This window comes from Anolis sagrei, chromosome Y (assembly GCF_037176765.1).
Source record: "Anolis sagrei isolate rAnoSag1 chromosome Y, rAnoSag1.mat, whole genome shotgun sequence".
Taxonomy (NCBI): Eukaryota; Metazoa; Chordata; class Lepidosauria; order Squamata; family Dactyloidae; genus Anolis; species Anolis sagrei.
Genome location: NC_090035.1, coordinates 15,700,479 through 15,724,125, shown reverse-complemented (window position 1 = coordinate 15,724,125; position 23,647 = coordinate 15,700,479). Strand labels below are relative to the sequence as shown.

The window sequence follows — 23,647 nt, the reverse complement described above, 5'->3', positions numbered from 1 at the left end:
CTCAGTCTGTGTATGTGTTTTGTGTGTGTATATATGTGCATGTATTTGTGAATATGTGTATTTATGTGGTTATGCACATGTGTTGTAATTTTTGTTTTGGCTTTTTAAGTCCCTTATGCTGTGTTTTTCAGTGTTTTTATGAGTGACTAGCCGTCCCCTGCCACGCGTTGCTGTGGCCCAGTCTGTGCATATGCTTGTGTATATATATGTGGTTTTGTGTATGTGTTGTAATGTTGTTGTTGTTAGGGGTTTTTTTTGTTTGTTTTTTTTGCTTTTTAAGTCTGTCCCGCTGTTTTCCTGTGTTTTTATGAGTGATGGTCACTTGTTGGCCTGAGAGGTGTATTGTGTCCAAATTTGGTGTCAATTGGCCCTGTGGTTTTTCAGTTATGTTAAACCCACAAACGAACATTTTTATTTATTTACTAGCCGTCCCCTGCCACGCATTGCTGTGGCCCACATGGGGGTTCTGTTTGGGAGGTTTGGCCCAATTCTATCGTTGCTGGGGTTCAGATGCTCTGTGATTGTAGGTGAACTATAAATCCCAGGAACTACAACTCCCAAATGTCAAGATTATTTTTCCCCAAACTCCACCAATGTTCACATTTGGGCATATTGAGTATTTGTGTAGAGTTTGGTCCAGATCCATTATTGTTTGAGTCCACAGTGATCTCTGGATGTAGGTGAACTACAACTCCAAAACCAAAGGATACTGCTCACCAAACCCAGTATTTTCTGTTGGTCATGGGAGAACTGTGTGCCACGTTTGCTTGAATTCCATCGTTGGTGGGGTTCAGAATGCTCTTTGATTGTTTGTTGTTCATTCGTTCAGTTGTCTCCGACTCTTCGTGACTTCATGGACCAGCCCACGCCAGAGCTCCCTGTCGGCGGTCACCACCCCCAGCTCTTTCAAGGTCAGTCCAGTCACTCCAAGGATGCCATCCATCCATCTTGCCCTTGGTCGGCCCCTCTTCCTTTTGCCTTCCACTTTCCCCAACATAATTGTCTTTTCTAGGCTTTGCCGTCTCCTCATGATGTGGCCAAAGTACTTCAACTTCGTCTCTAGTATCCTTCCCTCCAGTGAGCAGTCGGGCTTTATTTCCTGGAGGATGGACTGGTTGGATCTTCTCACAGTCCAAGGCACTCTCAGAACCTTCCTCCAACACCACAGCTCAAAAGCATCTCTCTTCCTTCGCTCAGCCTTCCCTAAGGTCCAGCTCTCACATCCGTAGGTGACTAAAGGGAATACCATGGCTTTGACTATGCGGATCTTTGTTGCCAGTGTGATGTCTCTACTCTTTACTATTTTATCGAGACTGGACATTGCTCTCCTCCCAAGAAGTAAGCATCTTCTGATTTCCTGGTCACAGTCTGCATCTGCCGTAATCTTTGATTGTAGGTGAACTATAAATCCCAGCAAGTACAACTCCCAAATGATAAAATCATTTTTTGAATGAAGGGCAAACATTGGGTTGTTAGGTGTCTTGTGTCCAAATTTGGTGTCAATTCGCCCAGTGGTTTTTGAGTTCTGTTAATCCCACAAATGGACATTACATTTTTATTTATATATAGATGGTCACTCGTTGGCCTGGTAGGTCTATTGTGTCCAAATTTGGTGTCAATTCGTCCAGTGGTTTTTGATTTATGTTAATCCCAGAAACATTACATTTTTATTTATATAGATAAACGGTATTATAAAATGAACACCCTTCAAAACCCTTAAATGATGAAAACACCTATTCATAGCTTGTGTGTCTTTGGCCCCTACCCCACACAGCTGTATAAAATCCACACTGAACTGGGTTATATGGCAGTGTGGACTCTAGATCAGTGTTTCCCAACCTTCCTAATGCCGTGACCCCTTCATACAGTTCCTCATGTTGTGTTGACCCCCAACCATAAAATTATTTTCGTTGCTACTTCATAACTGTAATTTTGCTACTGTTATGAATCATCATGTAAACATCTGACATGCAGGATGTATTATCATTCACTGGACCAAATTTGACACAAATACCCGATATGCCCAAATTTGAATACTGGTGGGGTTTTGTCATTAGGGAGTTGTAGTTGCTGCAGTGTATAGTTCACCTATAATCAAAGAATATTCTGGACTCCACCAGTGATGGAATTGAACCAGTCTTGGCACACAGAACTCCCATGACCAACAGAAAATACTAAGGGTTTGGTGGACATTGACCTTGAGTTTTGGAGTTGTAGTTCACCTACATCCAGAGACTCAAGCTAGGATGGATCTGGACCAAACTTGGCATGAATACTCAGTATGCCCAAATGTGGACACTGGTGGTGTTGTTGTTCATTCGTTCAGTCATCTCCGACTCTTCGTGACCTCATGGACCAGCCCGCGCCAGAGCTCCCTGTCGGCCGTCACCACCCCCAGCTCCTTCAAGGTCAGTCCAGTCACTTCAAGGATGCCATCCATCCATCTTGCCCTTGGTCAGCCCCTCTTCCTTTTGCCTTCCACCTTCCCCAACATAATTATCTTCTCCAGGCTTTGCTGTCTCCTCATGATGTGGCCAAAGTACTTCAACTTTGTCTCTAGTATCCTTCCCTCCAATGAGCAGCCGGGCTTTGTTTCCTGGAGAATGGACTGGTTGGATCTTCTCGCAGTCCAAGACACTCTCAGCACTTTCCTCCAACACCACAGCTCAAAAGCATCGATCTTCCTTTGCTCAGCCTTCCCTAAGGTCCAGGTCTCACATCCGTAGGTTACTACAGGGAATACCATGGCTTTGACTAGGCGGATCTTTGTTGCCAGTGTGATGTCTCTACTCTTTACTATTTTATCGAGACTGGACATTGCTCTCCTCCCAAGAAGTAAGCGTCTTCTGATTTCCTGGCCACAGTCTGCATCTGCAGTAATCTTTGCACCTAGAAATACAAAGTCTGTCACGGCCTCCACATTTTCTCCCTCTATTTCCCAGTTGTCAATCATTCTTGTTGCCATAATCTTGGTTTTTTTGGTGTTTAGCTGCAACCTGGCTTTTGCGCTTTCTTCTTTCACCTTGATTAGAAGGCTCCTCAGCTCCTCCTCGCTCCACCAGTGGACCCTGGTGGAGTGGGGGAAATGTGGACACTGGGGAAAATAACATTTGGGGGGTGTCATTTCTGGGATTTATAGTTCACCTACAATCAAAGAACATTCTGAACCCCACCAACGATAGAATTGGGCCAAACTTCCCACACAGAACCCCCATGACCAACAAAAAATAGTGTGTTTTCTGATGGGTCTTTGGCGACCCCAGTGACACCCCCTTGTGACCCCCCCCCCGGGGTCCCGACCCCCCAGGTTGAGAAACACTGCTCTAGATAGTCCAGCTTCAGGCCAGGCGCTTCGGAAGCCTCTGGCAGAGGGGACAAGGCGCGCGGCCGAGCCCTCGTGCGTGCGTGCGTGCGCGCCCCCTGGCCACCTGGAGGCGCGTCCATTGTGCCTCCGCGAGCTTTCAAAAGCAGCGCCCCCAAGAGGCGCAGCTCGCGCCGCTCTCTAATTGGCGGAGCGCTTCCAGGAGAAGGAGGCGGGGGAGGGAGAGAGAGGCACGCCGGCGTGCGTGCGCGCTCCCGAGGCCAGCGCCTCTCTGTGTGTGTGTTTCTGTGTCTGAGTGTGTGTGTGTCACCGGCCATCCCGTCCGGCCGGCCCCGCTCTCCCCGAGGCCTGGGGTTCCGCGCTCGGCCTGTGCGGCCACTGAATGGGGAGCTGGGCGCGGGCGGCTGCCATGGAGAGAGGCGGCGGCGGCAGCAGCAGCGGCGGGAGAGGCAGCGGCAGAGGCGGGAGAGGGTGACCGCGCGGCCCTCTCCTCCTCCTCCTCGGCCTCCTTCCTCCCTTCTCCCCGTCCCCTCATGAGACTCTGGCTAGCCTGGCTGGGCTGCTGCACCTTGTCCCTGTGGGCGCTGAGGAGGAGGATGTGGTCTGGCCCTGCCCGCTACCTCAGGAGCCCTTTATCCCGCTCGCTCTTCTACGCCAACATGATGGGCAGCCACGGCCAGCCCGCGCCGGGCCTCAAGGAGAACCACCAGGTAGGCGCCTCTGAGCGGGAGGGAGGGGAGAGAGGGGACGCCTCCCTGAGGGAAAGTCTCAGGAAAGAGAGGCCTACCCAACACGGAGAGGCGAGGGAAAGAAGGCGCCTCTGCTCGGCGTGTTGCGCTTTGTGTGGACGTCATAAAGGCAAGGGAGGCCGCCTCCTCCTCCTCCTCCGAAGGGGGAGCCTGGGAAGCAATGGCCCTGTCGGCGGCGGAGGGGGGCCCTGGGCCTTCCCTACCCCATCCCCCCCCCTCAGTGAAGGGCAGGAGCCACGGGGAGAGCGCCTCCTGCTGGGGAAAAGGGGACACGCACACAGGGGGGTTGCTGGGGGGCCCTTCCACACAGCCCTGCATCCCAGAATATCCAGGCACAAAATCCCACAACATCTGCTTGGAATATATGGCAGCATGGACCCAGGGCCCTTCCACACAGACCAATAATAATAATCATAATCTTTATAATCATCAATATAATCAATAATAATAATAATAATCATCATCATCATCTGTATAAATAAAAATAATGTTCGTTTATGGGATTAACATAACTCAAAAACCACTGGGGGAATTGACACCAAATTTGGACAGCATACACCTAACAACCCAATGTATGTCCTTCACTCAAAAATTGATTTTGTCATTTGGGAGTTGTAGTTCCTGGGATTTATAGTTCGCTTACAATCAAAGAGCATTCTGAACCCCACCAACGATGGAATTGAACCAAACTTGGCACACAGTTCTTCCATGACCAACATAAAATACTAGAAGGGTTTGGTGAGCAGTGTCCTTTGGTTTTAGAGTTGTAGTTCACCTACATCCAGAGATCACTGTGGACTCAAAGAATGATGCATCTGGACCAAACTTGCCACAAATACAAACTCAGATGGAGTTTGGGGGGAATAGACCTTGACATTTGGGAGTTGTAGTTGCTGGGATTTATAGTTCACCTACAATCAGAGCATTCTGAACCCCACCAATTGGGCCAAACCTCCCACACAGAACCCCCATGTGGGCTACAGCAACATGTGGCAGGGGACAGCTATCAATAATAATATATTTATAACCCGCCCTCTCTCCCCAAAAGGACTATAACCCAGAATATCAAGGCAAAAAAATCCCACAAGATCTGCTTGGAACCATGGCAGCATGGACTCAGGGCCCTTCCACACAGAATAGTAATAATAATATATTTATGATGCACCCTCTCTCCCCAAAAGCACTGTAACCCAGAATATCAAGGCACAAAATCCCACAACATCTGCCTGGAATATATGGCAGTATGGACTCAAGGCCCTTCCATACAGACTAATAATAATAATAATAATAATAATAATAATAATATATTTATAACCTGCCCTCTCTCCCCAAAAGGAATGTAACCCAGAATATCCAGGCACAAAATCCCACAAGATCTGCTTGGAACTGGAATATATGGCAGCATGGATTCAGGGCCCTTCCATACAGACTAATAATAATAATACATAATAATAATAATATATTTATAACGCGTTCTCTCCCCCCAAAAGGACAGTAACCCAGAATATCTAGGCACAAAATCCTACAAGATCTGCTTGGAACTAGAATATATGGCAGCATGGACTCAAGGCCCTTCCATACAGACCTATTATTATTATTATTACCCGTCCTCTCTCCCCTAAAGGACTGTAACCCAGAATATCTAGGCACAAAATCCTACAAGATCTGCTTGGAACTAGAATATATGGCAGCATGGATTCAGGTCCCTTCCACACAGAATAATAATAATAATAATAATAATAATAATAATATATTTATAACCCGCCCTCTCTCCCCAAAAGGACTGTAACCCAGAATATCAAGGCACAAAATCCCACAAGATCTGCTTGGAATATAGGGCAGTATGGACTCAAGGCCCTTCCACACAGACCAATAATAATAATAATAATTTTATAACCTGCCCTCTCTCCCCCAAAGAACTGTAACCCAGAATTTCTAGTCAGAAAATCTCACAAGATCTGCTTGGAACTGGAATATATGGCAGCATGGACTCGGGGCCCTTCCACACAGACCTATAAGATACGTTCGGCCCGACTTACCTGTCAGAACATATATCTCTTTATGAACCATCTAGGATTTTAAGATCGTCTGGGGGGGGGGGGGGGGGGCTGCACTCAGTGCTGTCCCCTTCACAGATGTGATTGGCGGGGATGAGAGACAGGGCCTTCTCAGCAGTGGCCCCTCGGCTGTGGAATGCCCCTCCCACAGATATAAGATTAGCCCCCTCCCTCCTGACATTCCGTAAGAAGGTTAAAACATGGCTCTTCGAGCAAGCTTTTGCCAGTGAAACATAATTAGATAAAGATGAATTTGAAATGATTGACGATGCACTTGGATCATGATTTCAGTAAGAAGACATTGAAGATTGTGTTTTATAGCTTTGTCTGTGTTTTATACTATATGTTAATGTTTTAATTGTTTTTATAATCTGTTTTTAACTTGCACTTTATAGTTCTGGAGGCATCAAATTGTTGCCAATTATGAACCACCCTGAGTCGCCTCTGGGCTGAGAGGGGCGGTATATAAGTGTAGTAAATTATTTATTTATTTATAACCCGCCCTCTTGCCCCAAAAGGACTATAACCCAGAATAGCAAGGTATAAAATCCCACAAGATCTGCTTGGAAGCGGAATATATGGCAGTATGGACTCAGAGCCCTTCCACGCAAACTAATAATAATAATAATAAGAAGAAGAAGAAGAAGAAGAAGAAGAAGAAGGCTTTTGTGGCCGGAATCAACCTGGACATGCCACAGATATATAAACCCCACTTGCCTAATTTCCAACAGACCCCTCAACCTCTGAGGATGCCTGCCATAGATGTGGGTGAAACATCAGGAGAGAATGCTTCTGGAACATGGCCATGCAGCCCAGAAAACTCACACCAACCCAATAATAATGATACTTTGTTTATAACCCCCCCCCCTCCTTGAAGGGACTACAATACAGAATATCCCGGCAGAAAATCCCACAATAGGTGTTTTGAACTGATTTATCTGAGTCCACACTGCCATATATTTGAGTTCAAAGCAGATAATGTGGGATCTTATTTAGCTGTCTGGAAGGGGCCTGAGACACAGGGCCTTTCCAGACAGGCCCTGTATCACAGAATCTGATCCCAGGTTTTCTGCTTTAAACTGGATGATATGAGTCCGCACTGGCAGAAAATAATAATAATAATAATAATAACAACAACTACTACTACTACTTTATTCTTATACACCACCACCGTCTCCCTGAAGGGGCTCGGGGCAGGTTACATATGGGTCACAATGCTAACAAAACATAAAAGCATAACTATCTATTAAAGCAAAAACACAATTAAAATAAGAGCATAGTAAAATACAACAATGCAAATTTTAAAATCACAGGTAATCTGGGATAAACCGAAAACCTGGGATCAGATCCAGGGATATAGTGCCTGTCTGGAAGGGTCCTCTGTCACCAGGAGTGAATCTTGGGGGAGGTGAATGGTAGCCACTTTGAGTCTCCTTGTGGAGAAAAAAAGTGGAATATAAATGCACATAATAATAATCATCATCATCATCGGTGGGTTGCTCCCTTTCTGGGTTTTCCCAAATAAAGACAGTTCTCAAGTTACCAACAAGATTAATTCTGTTGAGTTTTTCTAAAATTTAATTTGTATGTAAGCCAGTACAGGTACTTTAAAAATGGAATTCCAGTCATATGTGTATACACACACACACACAAACACACACACATGCTTTGGATAACATAGGAAAAGTGTTTGTTTTCCTGTCTGAGCCTCCGTTCACAAGATGTCATCTCAGGGCCCTTCCAAACGGCCATATAACCCAGATTATCAAGGCAGATAATCCACAATATCTGCTTTGAACTGGATTATCTGAGTCTACACTGCCATTTAGTCCAGTTCAATGTGGATTTTATATAGCTCACTTTTTAAGGAGCCTCACTTTCCCTGTGAGAATTGGATATAGGAAAATGTGGCTTATTGTGGAAACAATGATTGGGAGAAAGCTTCAGTGAGGACACCTTTTCCCCATGATAATAACTTTCAGGAGTGGATTTCCCTTCCGAGGGGTAGAGGAACTCGTGGACTACCTGTACACGTATGACTAAGCCCAAGAGATGGGGTTCATATAATGAAACCTGGGCAAGGACTGAGTTCTTCATTGCTTGTCATCTCAACTCCCCTCCCCATTTCTACACTTCTATGTTTTCCTTCCCCATATAACCCATGGTTTAGATCAGAGCTTTCCAAAGTTTTTATGTTGGTGACACACTTTGTAGAAATGTGTCCTTTTGTGACATGGTAATTCAGTTTTATGTATAAGGGGAGCCCCCAGTGGTGCAATGGGTTAAACCCTTGTGCCGGCAGGACTGCTGACCAATAGGTCAATGGTTCGAATCTGGGGAGAGCGGGTTGAGCTCCCGCTCTCAATCAGTTCCAGCTCCCCATGTGGGGACATGAAAGAAGCTTCCCCCAAGGATAGGAAAACATCAAACATCCAGGTGTCCCCTGGGCAACATCATTGCAGACAGCCTATTCTCTCACATCAGAAGCAACTTGCAGTTTCTCAAGTCGCTCCTGACACGAAATAAATAAGTGTATACTAGTTTAGAATATAAGGGAAAGGAAATGATACAAAGAGTTAGAAGGTGTATCTACAGAGTAAAGTTAAGGCAATTTGACAGCACTTTAAATGCCATGGCTGAATACACTGTAGTTCTGGGAGTTGTTTGGTGAGGCAGAGAAGGCTAAAGACCTTGTAAAACTGCACCTCCTATGATTCCATAGCTGTGGGTTATGGCAGTTCAAGTGGTGTCTGACTGCATTAATTCGACAGTGTAGATGCATCCTTACCTTTTCAGGAACTATACGTTTATTGCCACAATTTGAGTGCCATCAACATGATAGCCCATTCTAATTACATTGGTTGTTGTGTTCCTTCAATGCGTTTCTGCCTTATGGTGACCCAAAGGTAAAACCCGTCCTTTTCCCCCCAAGATATATCCTGTGTTGGTTTTCCTTTGCCTTTCTCTCAGTCCGATAAAATGGGACTTGCCAAAGATCAGCTGGTGGGTTCCCATGGCCAAGCAGAGATTCAAACCTTCATCTCTAGAGTCATAGTCTCTTTTAATTACATCTACATGGACCTCATCACACTAGGGAATGAATCTACTTTAAATCTGGTTTCTGCCTCCTGCAGAATTCTGGGGTTTGTAGTTTAGGGGAGAGGCGGATGAGCTCCCTCTATCAGCTCCAGCTCCTCATGCGGGGACATGAGAGAAGCCTCCCACAAGGGTGATAAAAACATCAAATCATCCAGGCGTCCCCTGGGCAACGTCCTTGCAGACGGCCAATTCTCTCACACCAGGAGTCACTCCTGACATGACAAAAAAAAAGTTTAGGGAGGAGCCTTTAACAGCCTTGCTAAACTACAAACCCCAGAATTCTGCAGGTAGCAGAAACCGGATTTAAAGTGGATGAATTCTCTAGTGTGATGAAGTCCCATATCCATCTTTATGCGGTTATTTCCCTCTATTAAGCTTTCTCCTGAAGCATCGCAGAGGTATCTGCAGAAGGGATTGTATACTTACTGCTCTCTTCTTGCTCTAGTTAGGCCCCCAAATTTCCTCCTTTTTCAGGGGGCAAGTTCTCTCCTTTGATTGGGCGAATGTGGTCTCATTCATCATGTTTCTCTGGAGATGTTTGTCCTACAAGGAAGTCTAGTGATAATAGATAATGTTGCAATTTGACCTCCAAAGCAAGAATGTGTAGACTGAAATACATTGAGATATTTGCAAACAGGAAAAGAATCAGCGAAGGAGGAGTTGTTTAATATACAAACGCTGTAGCAGTTGTGCAAACTACCTAGATACATGTTTATAAAAGCATGTTACAGTTCTGTAAAACTTTCAGATCCATCTGTTCTCGTAACGTGGCTATAGGTAAATTAGGACACTTTTCAGCTCCTTTTGGTATACAATGGCAACCTCGTTGAGAAAACGAGTAAGTGGAACATTATCTTCAGACTACTGTACTGTGTTTAGTTGTTTAAAAGCCAAGCAGAAATATTAGAGTTGTGTTGAAAAATACCTAAACCAATTTGGAATTTATAGGGTTTTTTCTGGACCATCTTTTTGGTACTGTTTCATTCTGTACAGTTGTAAAGAATTCATTTTCAGGGAAACTTTCTGAAGAGTTTTAGATGTATATGTGGGTTCTTATGCAATTAAACTGACAGTGGATCATCAATATTGATAATGTTTATTGTAACAGTACGTGCAAACATTTCCAGATGTCATTGAACTGGGACCAAGAAAAACTGGAATACTAAAACTATTTGGTGTAAAGCTTTCCAGATACCATATCTATGATTGCCATTGTTGAACAGGATTATTTCTGACCCCTTTTTGGTGAAGTTGTGCAGTCAGAAGCCATGTGGCCGCTTTGGATCAGTTTACTCTTATAGTTGCCTGCTTCTCAATGAACCTGTCTAATCCCTGAAATCATTTTTGGGTATCATTTCTATTAATGTGAGGCACCTTGACCAAGGATTGGCTATTCTTCATTGTGATGCTCCAGCTTTCTTCATTGTGATGCTCCAGCTATGGAATATCTCAAGTTCAAAGTGATTCCCCCAGCACCTGCTGACTGTTTGTGAGTTTTCACCGCTAGGTGAAAATATTCCTGTTTGTCTGTTCTTTTATCTGCTGGTGGTCTGGTTTTATCCATTTGTTTTGTTGCTTTTCCTTCATTCTATTTTTTTCCCTTCCCTATCATTTTTATCAGATTTTTTAAATGGATAGCATCTTTCTTGCTTTATACCACACTTATTATTCTGGTTCAGTGATTTTCGTATACATTATTATCCACCTTGAAACTGTGGAGATAAAGCAGGTTTAGAATGAAGATGAAAAAAATGTAAAACTATTGTGTGGCACTTGTCAGCATGATGGGAAATCTTTTGTTTAGCGACATGGTTATTCTTATCATCACTACCTCTGGATTGCCACTTATAATTTTAGGCAAAATGGAGACGCAGGCCCCCTTCACACAGCTGAACAAAATCCCACATTTTCTACTTTGAACTGGAATATATGACAGTGTGGACTCAGAAAACCTAGTTCAAAGCAGATATTATGGAATTTTCTGCCTTGATAATTCTGAATTATGTAGCTGTGTGGAAGGACCCGCAGTGATACTGAGCATAATAACATGGTCTGACTATGGGTTTTCACCTTCCTTCTGAAAATTAGATGTCAAACAGTAAATTTTAAAGCAATTTTATTAGGCCTTCTGGTTGTCTCAAGTCCAGGCTTTTAAAAACTATTTTAATTACAACCTTTTGTGTTTTATATCTACCTTTTGAGTTAATTTTCTTGTGTGATATACCTACCCTTTGAGCTAATTTCCATTCCAGTTTTATGAGAAAGGAGGCCTATAACTCAATTAAGTAAAGTGATAGAGATTGTGGGGTTTTTGTTGTTGTTGTTGTTTGTTTTTTTTAATTTTATTAGGTTGAGAATTGGCCAGCCTTTTTATATATTAAGTTTGCTTTTATTTCTTTGCTCTAGAAGTACTATCCCATACCCCTAAAACCCTTTCTGAAAGGACCCAAGTTTGGAAAATTATAGGGTTTTTTATTAATAGAGTGATAATGTCCACAACCACTTCTACACATGCCAATTTTTATATACTCAACTGATAATGTATTAGGCATGCTATCTAAAGTAAATATCATTGCTAATCTTGTCTATATGACTTTCTTTTGTCATCATATGAACAACAGACAAGAAATAGCAGCTGGCTTCCTGTAGCTTGCTAGACCAAGGATGAGGAAGGTGTGGTTCTCTATATGTTGTCCAACTCCACTCGCTTGAGCTAACATGGGCAGACATCAGTTGTGATGGGAGCTATATTCTGCCAAGGTCTGCAGGAGCAATTGCTCCTCATCCCCATGTTAGAAGAAATTTGTGGAAGATGACAACTATGAATCTGCTTCTACAGGGTGCAGCAGCATAACTTCCTTTTTTCAAAACTTATTATTATTATTATTATTATTATTATTATTATTAACTTTATTTGTACCCCGCTAGCATCTCCCGGAGGACTCGATGCGGCTTACACAGGCCGAAGCCTCAAAACACAATACAATAGAGAATGTAACATCACAACAACAAAGCAAATCAAACAATAAGCAAAATAACAACAATGGCAGTACATCAAGACATTATTAAAAACTGGTTCGGCCGGCGCACTGGGGTACAAGGGTTAAAAGTGCTGAAATGGCAGGAGGCACGTAGGGTTAAAAGTGCGATGTGCAGCGACAGTTTGTTATGCTAAGGTGCTACTAGGACTTGGGGTGGGGATTCCTAGTCTGGGAAGGCACAACGGAACAGCCAAGTTTTTAAGTTCCTTCTGAAAACGGCTAGAGTGGGGGCCTGTCTGAGATCTTTTGGGAGGGCGTTCCAAAGTCGGGGGGCCGCCACAGAAAAGGCCCTGTCACGTGTCCCCACCAAGCGCGCTTGCGACGTGGGTGGGATCACGAGCAGGGCCTCTCCAGATGACCGTAACGAGCGCGTGGGTTCGTAGATGGTGATGCGGTCACGCAGGTAGGGTGGTCCCAAACCGTTTAGGGCTTTGTAGGTGAGCACCTGCACCTTGAATTGGGCTCGGAAAATGAATGGCAGCCAATGGAGCTCCTTAAACAGAGGGGTAGACCTCTCTTGATAATGAGCTCCGGTTAGTATCCTGGCTGCTGCCCGCTGGACCAATTGAAGTTTCCGAGCCGTCTTCAAGGGCAGCCCCACGTAGAGCGCATTGCAGTAATCCATTCTAGAGGTGACCAAGGCATGGACCACCCCAGCCAGATCAGCCTTCACGAGGTATGGTCGCAGTTGGCGCACAAGTCTCAGTTGCGCAAAGGCCCTCCCGGATACCGCCGACACCTGAGCCTCAAGTGTAAGCGAAGAATCCAAGAGGACGCCCAAACTGCGGACCTGTGGCTTCAGGGGGAGTGTAACCCCGTCCAACACAGGTGACCACCCTATACCCCGATCTGGTTTGCGATCGACCAGGAGGACCTCTGTCTTATCGGGATTGATCTTCAGCTTGTTCTTCCTCATCCAGATCGACACAGCGGCCAGGCACTCGTCTAGCACCTGAGAAGCCTCCTTGGAATTAGGTGGAAAAGAGTAGTAGAGTTGTGTGTCATCCGCGTAGAGATGGCACCCAACTCCAAAACTCCGGATGACCTCTCCCAGCGGTTTCATGTAGATGTTAAAAAGCATGGGTGACAAAATAGAGCCTTGCGGGACCCCACAGGTCAAAGGCCAGGGGTCAGAGCAGGCGTCTCCCAGCTTCACCATCTGAGTTCGTCCCTCCAGGAAGGACTGGAGCCACAACAGAACCGTGCCCCCAAGGCCCATCCCGGAGAGACGACCCAGAAGGATACCATGATCGATGGTATCGAAAGCCGCTGAGATGTCCAAGAGAACCAGCAGGGTCACACTCCCCCTGTCCAGTTCTCTGCGGAGGTCATCCACCAAGGCGACCAAGGCTGTCTTGGTGCCATGACCAGGCCTGAAACCAGACTGTGACTGATCTAGGTAGTTGGTATCGTCTAGGAAACCCTGAAGCTGAGAGGCGACCACCCTTTCCAGCACCTTACCCAAAAAGGGGAGGTTGGAGATCGGCCTGTAATTATTCAGCACCGTGGAGTCAAGGGAAGCTTTTTTGATAAGTGGGCGGACCACGGCCTGCTTCAAATTAGATGGAAAAATTCCTTGCTCCAGCGATGCATTGACAATCAGTACAAACCAATCAAGCAACCCCCCTCTGGCTGATTTAATGAGCCAAGATGGGCATGGGTCTAGAGATGAGGTGGTCGCTCTCACAGCCCCAAGAATCTCCTCCACGGTTTCAGGGAGAACAAGCCTAAAAGAATCCCATAAAACTGGACAAGCAGGTGCCTCTGTCACCTCTTCTGGCACTGCGATGGAATTGGAGTCGAGCTCGAGGCGTATCTGGGCGACTTTATCTGCAAAATGGTGTGCGAAATCGCGACACCGAGCTGCGGGGTCGTCAGGGACCTCCTCCACCGCAGGTGGTTGGAGGAGTTCTCCCACGACCCGAAACAGCTCCGATGATCTATTTGCTGCAGATGCTATACGAGCGGTCGTGAATGACTTCCTGGCCGCCCGTATGGCCACGGAGTATGCCTTAAGAGAGGCTCTAGCCCGTGTTCGATCAGATACATCTCGAGATTTCCTCCATTTGCGCTCTAGCCCCCTTCTCGTATGCTTCATCACAGCCAGCTCCTCGGTGAACCAAGGAGATGGCCTGTCACGACACAACGAGATGGGGCGTTCGGGTGCGATCGTATCTAACGCCCTGGCCATCTCCCCGTTATAGAGAGTTACCAAGGCGTCGATAGAATCGCCAGGCTCCAAGGCAGGAAGAACCCTAAGATTCCTCAGGAATCTGTCCGGATCCATCAGTCTCCTAGGGCGGACCATCTTAATTTGTCCTCCATTGTATGAATCAGATTTTTTTTATAATGGAGGCGCATACCTAAAGTTTTGTTTTATGTAGTTTTGAAGATCAAATTAGGTAGGTGACGTCCCCCATTCTCCATTCTCCATACACTGAGTAAACCAATTTCTGGTGTTTGTCATGACTCTTCCCAGCATAGCAGGCGTTATATTGGCAATTTCTTCCTGGATGTTGGTCTTCAAATCTTGTAGGGTCCTTAGACGGTTCACATAAACACGGGATTTCAAAAAAACCCATAGAAAAAAATCACAAGGGGCCAAATCTGGAGAGCGGGCCAGCCACTCCAAATCCACTCGAAAAGTAGGCCTCAACCGCAAAAGCACACTCCTCACTGTTCCAACGCATGATGGCGACTGAACTGTGTCAGGACAAAACTTTATACTCCCGCCTCTCGAACGAGACCACTAGCGCTCTGCTACGTCTTCAACCGACTGAATGGCACGCATTTTAAAAAAGGAAGTTATGCTGCCTCACCCTGCATATTTGACTAAAACCCATCAAATTTGTTATGCAACGGAAAAAAGAACTGAAGCTTAGTATATATCAGTAGTTCCCAACCTTTTTTTTTTTTTTTTTTTACCAGGGACCATTCTGCAACATTAGTACCAAAAGAGTTACAAATCAGTTTTTGATCAACTTTAGATTTATTGTCGAAGGCTTTCATGGCCGGAATCTCTGGGTTGTTGTAGGTTTTTTTGGGCTACATGGCCATGTTCTAGAGGCATTCTCTCCTGGCGTTTCGCCTGCATCAGATGCAACAACCCAACTTTAGATTTGGTTGGTTATTTGGGGTGTTGATTTAGAAAATTACATTGGATGGACCACATAAGCTCTAGTTTCTGATACAGAACATATGCCATCCAGTAGTTACCACCTGCTTGCCCACAGAAAACCATATTTTATAAACCTTGGCACTATAAGAGGGTTTCGCAAGACCAGTCGCTCTTGTTGCAATGGTGTAGTAATGATGGGACCACAGACCATATTTTAGTTCTTGCAGACCACTGGTAGTCCACAGACCACAGGTTGGGAACCGCTGGTCTGTATAGTTGGCCTCCACCTTTGCTGGGGATAGGGACTCCTATGTAATGGAAAAACAAGAATTACAAATAGAGCCTATTTGTTGCTTGAGGAAACTCATCTCTAGGAATCTCTAGATCCTCCCCATTGGAGGAACTACAAGTGCATACAAAAGTGTTATCTCTGAAATAGTTATATGCTAGCTAGTCATACGGAGCAGCTGACATTTACTTCTGTATAATGAATTGTGGCTTGTTTAAACTACAGGCAGTCCCCGTGAATTACTTTGATATGATAATCCAGTCAGTGTCCCTTTCTGTGCAAATAGAAAGTTTTGCCATATAATTTCCTTTGGGATACGCAATTATATTGCTATGCTGTTTCTAAATTTGTAGTGCCTTCATAAATTACTATCCTATTACTGTTTACCTCTTCATCCTATTGTACTGTTATTGTCACATTGCAGGATAACAGAATGGAGTGCTCTTTTCCTCATTATTTGTGTAGAACGTAAAAGAGCAACTGGTGCATATTTCAACACAGAGCAGTTTGACTCTTTCGTAAATGAATGTTAAGCATTCATGTTACAGGAAAGGAAGTGGAGCAAGACTTTATATGTTGTTCAGAGATTGTAATGATGTCATCTTCTAAATCATAATTCATGTTCCTGCTCAGTTATATGCTCCCCCCTTCCCCTGTAATTTTGTTATAGTATAGCTGATAAAACAATCAATGTAATTAACTTAACCAAGGATAAACTAGGAGTGATGCTTATTTTTGAGTTCTTTGTGTTCTGGAGTTGTGTCTTTCAGTTAATAAGAAATTTTATTTCAATATTCTATATGTCTGAATGTCAAATATACCGTATATACTCGAGTATAACCCAAATAACCCAAATATAAGCCGAGACACCCAATTTTACCTCAAAAAAACTGGGAAAACATACTGACTTGCGTATAAGCCAAAGGTGGGAAATGCATCAGCTAGTGATCAATTTCAAAATAAAAATAGATACCAATAAAATTACGTTAATTGGGGCATCAGTAGGTTAAATGTTTTTGAATATTTACATAAAACTGTAGTTTAAGATAAGGCTGTCCAACTCTGATTAAACCATTAGTCTCACCTTCCCCAATGTGTTTACGTATCCTTCTAATAATAATAAATAGAGTAGAATAATGGAAATGTAATAATAACAGTAATAAAAGAGTAAAATAATAAATGTAATAATAATAACAATAATAAATAGAACAAAATAATAAATGTAATACAATAATAATAATAGAGTAAAATAATAAATGTAATAATAACAACAGAGTAAAATAATAAATAACTTTGACTATAAGCCGAAGGGGGCTTTTTCAGCCTTTAAAAAGGGCTGAAAAACTCAACTTATACTCGAGTATATACGGTATGTATTGTACATACTCGTGTATAAGTCTAGAAAATTTAGTTTTAAAAATTAAGCAAAAAAAAACTGGTTTCTTTTCTATGGTTCAATGTAAGTATGGTACTTTTATTTTTAAAGGGAACAATCCCCTTCTCTATATAAAGTGGTGAAAGGTGAGAGCTTAGTCCATCAAGGAGAACTTAGAAGAAGCACTGACCTTGTCTACTCTCTGCCTCAACACTACTTCTGGCCTTTTCAAATGCCTGGATAGGAAAATGGTAGCAGCATCGAGGGATGGCTGAACCCCTGACACAATGCTTAAGTTTTCTGATCTCCATGAGATGAGGCTTGGCATATCCCTGGTGTGGTGAAGTGTGAGTTTTAATCTACAGTTATGTATAATAATAGATAGGTGTTTAAAAGGGTAAGTATTTAAACTAGCATAACTGGGGGAATGGTAGCCAGCTTAGCTCACTTTGAGCTGGGTTGCCATGGAAAAAGGGGCAGAGCCAACTGCCACTTGGCAGGGCAGCCATTTTAAAACAGTTAGTCTGTAGTCAGCGAACTACAGGGAAGGCTGGTTCTATTGTGTGTTGAGAACCAGTAAAGTAGTCTAAGAACTACAGGGAAAGGCTGATTCTACTGTGTTGAAAATCAGGAGCATTTAGGCTTTTAGCCTGTGTAGTTTGGATAGGTCAAGTTGACTTATTTAGGTTAGTAGTTAGTGTATGAGTAGAAAGGGTGAGAGAACCCTAATAAGAATCTTTACTAACAGAAATAACATAAGGAAAGAATAAGCCTGTGCCTGAAGTAATCTGTTAAAGAAAGAAACACATTTTGAAGGAAAATAAGTTTGAAACCTGTTTAGTAGAAGGAATAGTCCTCTTAAGAGTTGTTTTATGAAAAGTTATAAATGTAACCTCTGAAGATATGTGCCTCTAAGAGTTAAGAAACATTGAAACCATCAAGCTTCTTCTATACTTCAATAACCTTGTTACAGTTTCTTCTAAAGCCAAGTCTCTGTTACAAATACTTCCAAGTTAAGCCACGCTACACATTGAAGAAAGACTAAATCAATATTACAAGTTATTAGTTGTGTTATCAATTTAGTAAGTCCTTACAAAGTGGTGGCTCCTTTACAAACATTTACAAACTGGTGGCATCGTTACAAATTGGGTGCCCTCTTTACACCTGGCCATATATAAATCTATAATTTTGGGCCCCAGATCTGTTCTCGACTAATAAATGAGATCAATTTATACATGAGTATATATGGTATATACTTTAATTCATTCTCTAGGAGTGACTTAAATGAATGGACAGATTATGTATAATAATGACGACAAAATATTGCAGCAACTCAAAATAATTATATTAATAAATTTTATGCTCTTACTCCCCAACTCAGTTAGCAGGACAGCTTGTATCAGGTTTCTTCATCATTCATAGTGGGATAAAATACTATATGGGTTTATTTAACTCCTATATGATTTAATAATTGCTCATTGAAAGAAGTGGAAGAAGAGATGTATCTTCTGCTGAGTCACTAAAGCCCTACATCAGTTATGACTGATGATGATGTTCCTCTAAAGCAGGCATGGGCACACTTCAGCTCTCCGGGTGTTTTGGACTTCAATCCCCACAATTCCTAACAGCTAGGCTGCTCTAAAGCCTACTGTTTCTGCCTAAGAATGCCTCAGTTGAAGGGTTTCTGTAGATTAGAACACCCAGTAATAATATCTGCAATTCCCTCTAGTTATGGGACACATTGAGATCTTGAGGTCTTACCACAACTCCCACAGCTTGTCTTAAGGCACCACACAACCGGAAGGGCATTGCTATCTGCAGCACCTTGAAAATCATTAAGTTGTTGTGCTGCCAAATAGAAATTGTAAGGTTTTTGGGGGGTTGTTTTAGATGTGTGTGGTTATTGAGTCTCCTTGTGGAGAGAAAAAGTGGTAATAATAATAATAATAATAATAATAGACTTTAAACATGAATCTCCAGCAGTAGCAAGACTCCAAATCCACCTTTAAATCCTGAACAGGTTGCCAGCCAAGTTTATTAAGGTCATTCCCGACTGCCATTGAAATTTATGTGATTAGAATTCAGAATTATTAATTTATTGGATTTATGCCCCAGCTTGCTTCTGAAGTACAGCTCTCAAGATGGCTAATAATGATACTATCAAGCAAAACGAATCCAATTAAAACATAAAACAGATTCCCAAGTCAATTAAAATGATGAAATGATAAAAAGTTTTATGTAAATGGTAGTTTCTCACATGAGATATTGTAACAATTTCAATCTGTTTGATTAGGCTATTTGTAATGGGGAAAATTCCAGTCTCCCCCTGCCCAGCCACTTTTAGAAACATAGGAAAAGACGGGAGGGGGACACATAAGCTTTGTGGAACTTAACTAAAGCAGCAGAAAACCTAGTTGTAGCGATTAGGACATTTCCAGGAATATAGAGGAAGTGCAGGCGAGATGTGTCCACAGTTGCTCAGAATGGGAAGGAACTTGAGTCACAGCTTATGTGTAAGGAATACAAAACAAAGTGTTGGCGGTGTACTAGAACCAATTATTAAAGACTAGGATATAATTGGATCTTGGGCAATGATGATGCGTAGAACTGAGCCATTTTCATCAATGGGCAGCTGAAACAATTCAGTCTGCTTATTTCATACCTCATTTGCTCAAAACTGTCTTATACTTAGAGATTATCTAGCCAACAATTGGGATTTTTCTCTCTCTCTGTTTAGAGCCACATTTTCTTAAGGATAATCCGCTATGCTGTTTGTGAGACTCTGGGAGCTATAGTCCAAAAGCTACCTTGTCCAAGCTCTGTTTGGTGAATGATGCAACTATCTGTAGGTTTCTGTAGCCTTCTGATTTGTGCCACAATTGGATGCTGCGTTGTCGTGATCTTTGCAACAAGAGAACAAGGTTTTTGGCAGGTAGGCAGGTATGACCATAGAATCATAGAGTTGGAAGGGACCTCAAGAGTTATCAAGTCCCACCCCATTCTGCCATACAGGAGCACACAGTCAAATCGCTTGCAACAGAAGGAGGCTATACCACACTCCACAATCCTGCCTGTTCTTGCAGGGCTTCCCAGCAAGAGGGAACCTCAAAGTTAGCGTCATAATCTTGGTATTTTGATACCATCAGTCTAAATTGACCTGGAAACTACAAATGGGCAAATTACACTTATTGCCTGCTAAACTTTATATATTTGGCAAAGTTCTAAGAAATTCTGAGGGATCTTCAAAGTGTTTATTTATTTAGTCTTTCATACAAAGTCAAATAGTGTCCATCCACCCCAATTTTGTCTGTTCTGACTGGCAGCAGTTCTCTAGAGTCTCTTTGCCATCCCTTGGTGCCTAATCTTTTGAATTATTAACATGAAGGATCAAATGTAAGGGCTTCTGCATGCAGAGCACATACTCTGCAGTTGGGTTACATTCCTTCACTTCTCTCAAGACTATTCTTTAGTTAAGTCTCATTTGGCGGTACTGAAATGTGAATAATAATTCTTGGTTATTTTTCTCCCCTGCTCACCTTTAGTGGTACGTGTGCAATCGAGAGCAGCTATGTGAATCTCTTCAGCCTATGTTCGTCCAGAGTTACCTTGACCAAGGAACACAGATCTTCTTAGATAACAGCATTGAGAAATCTGGCTGGCTATTCATTCAACTCTACCATTCCTTCGTGTCCTCTGTTTTTAGCTTGTTTATGTCTAGGACGTCTATTAATGGGTAAGTAAAAAAAAATGAAAACATCAAGCTTGGGACGTGTTCTTAAATTTGTTTTTTAATATTGCTATAATGTAAAGCATGCATAAAGAAATGTTAAATTTAACCAAATTGAGTTAACCGAGTTGATCTTCAGGCTGAGATCTTCATCTTCAAAAGCAGTATCTCTTTGAATATCAGTTAGGCATGGACTATTGTCTTCATGCTTTTTTGTGGCCTATGTAATGACTGGCCAAACTGTCACAATAAACTGTCTTTAAGATAAACCATTTTTCCTTATAGTGTTAATTGCATGTCAGATGATCAAACAAACCATGGTTTATGTTCACCATTTTTAATGTGTTCTCCCACCACTCTCTGCCTAATTCAATTATTTTAAAGGTAAACATAGAAAACCATGATTTAAACAAATCAGAGGTAATAAACCAGCAACTAACTGTAGATTCAGATTGTCATTTGTGACTGGTTAGCAAACCATAACTTGTTATCTGAGATAAGTTGATGCATCACATCAAACCACCCCATGTCGTATTGGAACATGTCAATGCAAACTGTTGAGTTCAATGAGAATGAATGCTGTGGTGTTCTAGACTTTGACAGCCCCTCATTGTCCTGTTGAGTTCAGCTGTAGCACATCCCTAGGCAGCACAATTGCACTGACTGTGTCAGGAAGTTCTAACCACAGCATCAACTAGCCAAAGAAGTTATGTGTTCATAACATATAATGTGCACTTGAACCAAAACATTTATCAGAATCCCAAATACCAGCCAGAGCCCTAGTTGTTTCAGTAGCAATGATGGAGGTTAGTTACTGATTAAATTATTTAGCACTGACCTTTGGTAAACCTATAATGCAAATGTTAGTCTTGTGTGAACTACTTTTTTTCTTACTGGGGGCTGTCCCTGTTGACCATTAAGGCAAGAATGTGCAGAAAACAAATCTCCAGGTGATCTGTGGTAGATCAGCAAACATTTCTAACACTCAATTGCTTAACAGCAACCACTACAAAATGACAGCCTTCCTTGCCAAAATTGTACAGAAATGAAAAAAACTGTGTGTAGAAAAGCACTGTATTTTTTGCATGGAAGAACTGGGAGCTGTGTTTATCTCTAATGCTAAAAACCAACTGCCGGGCTTGGAATGTTTTAATTCTAAGTATATGTGTTTTGTATCAGTCTCAAGTTTTTGGCTCTCAGAAGTCAAAACAAATAAAACATCAAAGGATATCCTTTAAACACAGTCTGTTCGCCCTTGCAATAAAATGTAAGCTGTGTTGAATGATCCTGAGTTCTCACTCTTGTTTGAAGGCCATGCAATCTAGAAGTGGTCAGCCTATATCAGTTCTACTTCAGCTTCAATTGCTTTTCAGCCAGTTTGGGGGGGGGGGGGGTTAAAGATTTTGTGACATGTGTAGTTGAGGGCCTGTGAAGGCAAACTGTTACGTTTTCCTGTGGTTTTAACTATTTGGGGCTTTTGATTGTGAAAAATTGTCTGAATGTTTGGAGTTGGTGTTTGAAGGCTTATGGGGTGCTTCATGGTCTACTAAATTGGGGCTATGTGTGTCTCATTCCCCATTTTGCCCACTTTAGCCCAGGGTGGGCAACACAGTTGTTCTAAGAACATGTTTCCCTGGCAATCCACCAACAATTGCATCCATACACAGTGCCATTTATACATTAAAATGAGGCAGACGGGGAAGCATGTCTTAATGTAGAAAGGTTCTTTTATTTTACCATTCTTGGATTTCAGTACCATCCAACTGAACAGAGGAAAATAGGAAAGTTGCACATGGATTGCCCTCCATATTGTAATCCAATGCTTGTTCTAAGACCCTTGCTCTCGGGAAGATAGTTGGCTGTGTGTTTAGTTTTGGAAGAAATTGGGTAGAAGTTTACCTTAGATAACAGATACATTATTTTGTGAAGAATGCCAATGTTTTTGGGTAAGATGTGTTCCAAGTGTCTTGTCCTGAGACACAAAACTGTTCCTGGCAGTGTTCATTGTGTCCATGTCATTTATTTTTGGTTGCTGAATAAGGCACACAAGGATCCTTTGCCTTGTGGCAGATATTTGATTGGAAGGCACTGACAATTTTTCATTGTGCAAATTAACTTCACAATCTGTGTTGCACTGCAAAGACCCCAAGTCAGAGCATTTTGATTCTGGTGGAGCTTGTGGAAGAGCTGCTGATGAATGTATGGGATTATCTTGTACCTTACTGATTTTGTTTTCAATTGTCTTTCATTCCATTGTTCTTTTATATTACAATTTGCTCCATTGTGGTTTAATGTTATACCGTTCTATGTTTCTGACCTGTACTTTTTAACTGTAGTAAAAGGGCCAGGGAAAGAGGTTGTTCAGAAAGTTATTTATTTTGTATCAAAAGCATTGCATAAATTAGTATAAAACTGATAAAAATAGAAGGAGCACAAGTGGCTAAGTATCTTTTGACCATAAATGGACAAAAGCAACCGTATTATCTGTAGCCTCCAACAATTCTTCCTCTCTACATGAGGCAGGACATTGTGGACAAGCATACAGTTGCAGAGTTGTCTGTTCTGCTCCACAGTCACACAAGGTGGAGGATTCTTTTAGGTAGTGCCATTTTGCCAGGTTGTCTTTTGATCTGCTCACTTCAATTCTGAGTGTCTTCAGGGACTTCCAAGTTGCCCATTCTTGGTTTGCCTCAGGTTGCAGACCTTTGTGGGGGGACATCCACTTGGGATTTCCTGGTTTAGCTGCCCAGATGGATACTCTTGCTGTTGCTGGAGGAACATTAAGAGGAGTGGTGATTGTCATGAAGCTTTGTCTTGATTAGAGTCTACTGGGAGGAGGCTGATAGCCGTGTTCAGAAAGTAGGTTACTG

At 42.7% G+C, this 23,647-nt stretch overlaps 1 protein-coding gene across 2 annotated transcripts in view; it reads left to right on the top strand.

The window, feature by feature from the left end:
- The first annotated feature begins 3,568 nt into the window (after nucleotides 1-3,568).
- LOC137095121 (protein-L-histidine N-pros-methyltransferase) overlaps nucleotides 3,569-23,647 on the top strand; it is a 41,108-nt gene continuing 21,029 nt past the window's right edge. Inside the window, exons 1-2 of one of the 2 annotated variants that reach the window (XM_067461403.1) lie at nucleotides 3,569-4,032; nucleotides 20,593-20,783. In XM_067461403.1, coding sequence (XP_067317504.1) covers nucleotides 3,856-4,032; nucleotides 20,593-20,783 — 368 coding nt within the window. In that variant the 5' untranslated portion in view covers nucleotides 3,569-3,855. Of the gene's footprint in view, nucleotides 4,033-19,868; nucleotides 19,983-20,592; nucleotides 20,784-23,647 lie in introns of those variants that run through there. The other variant, XM_067461404.1, reaches the window with a different exon arrangement.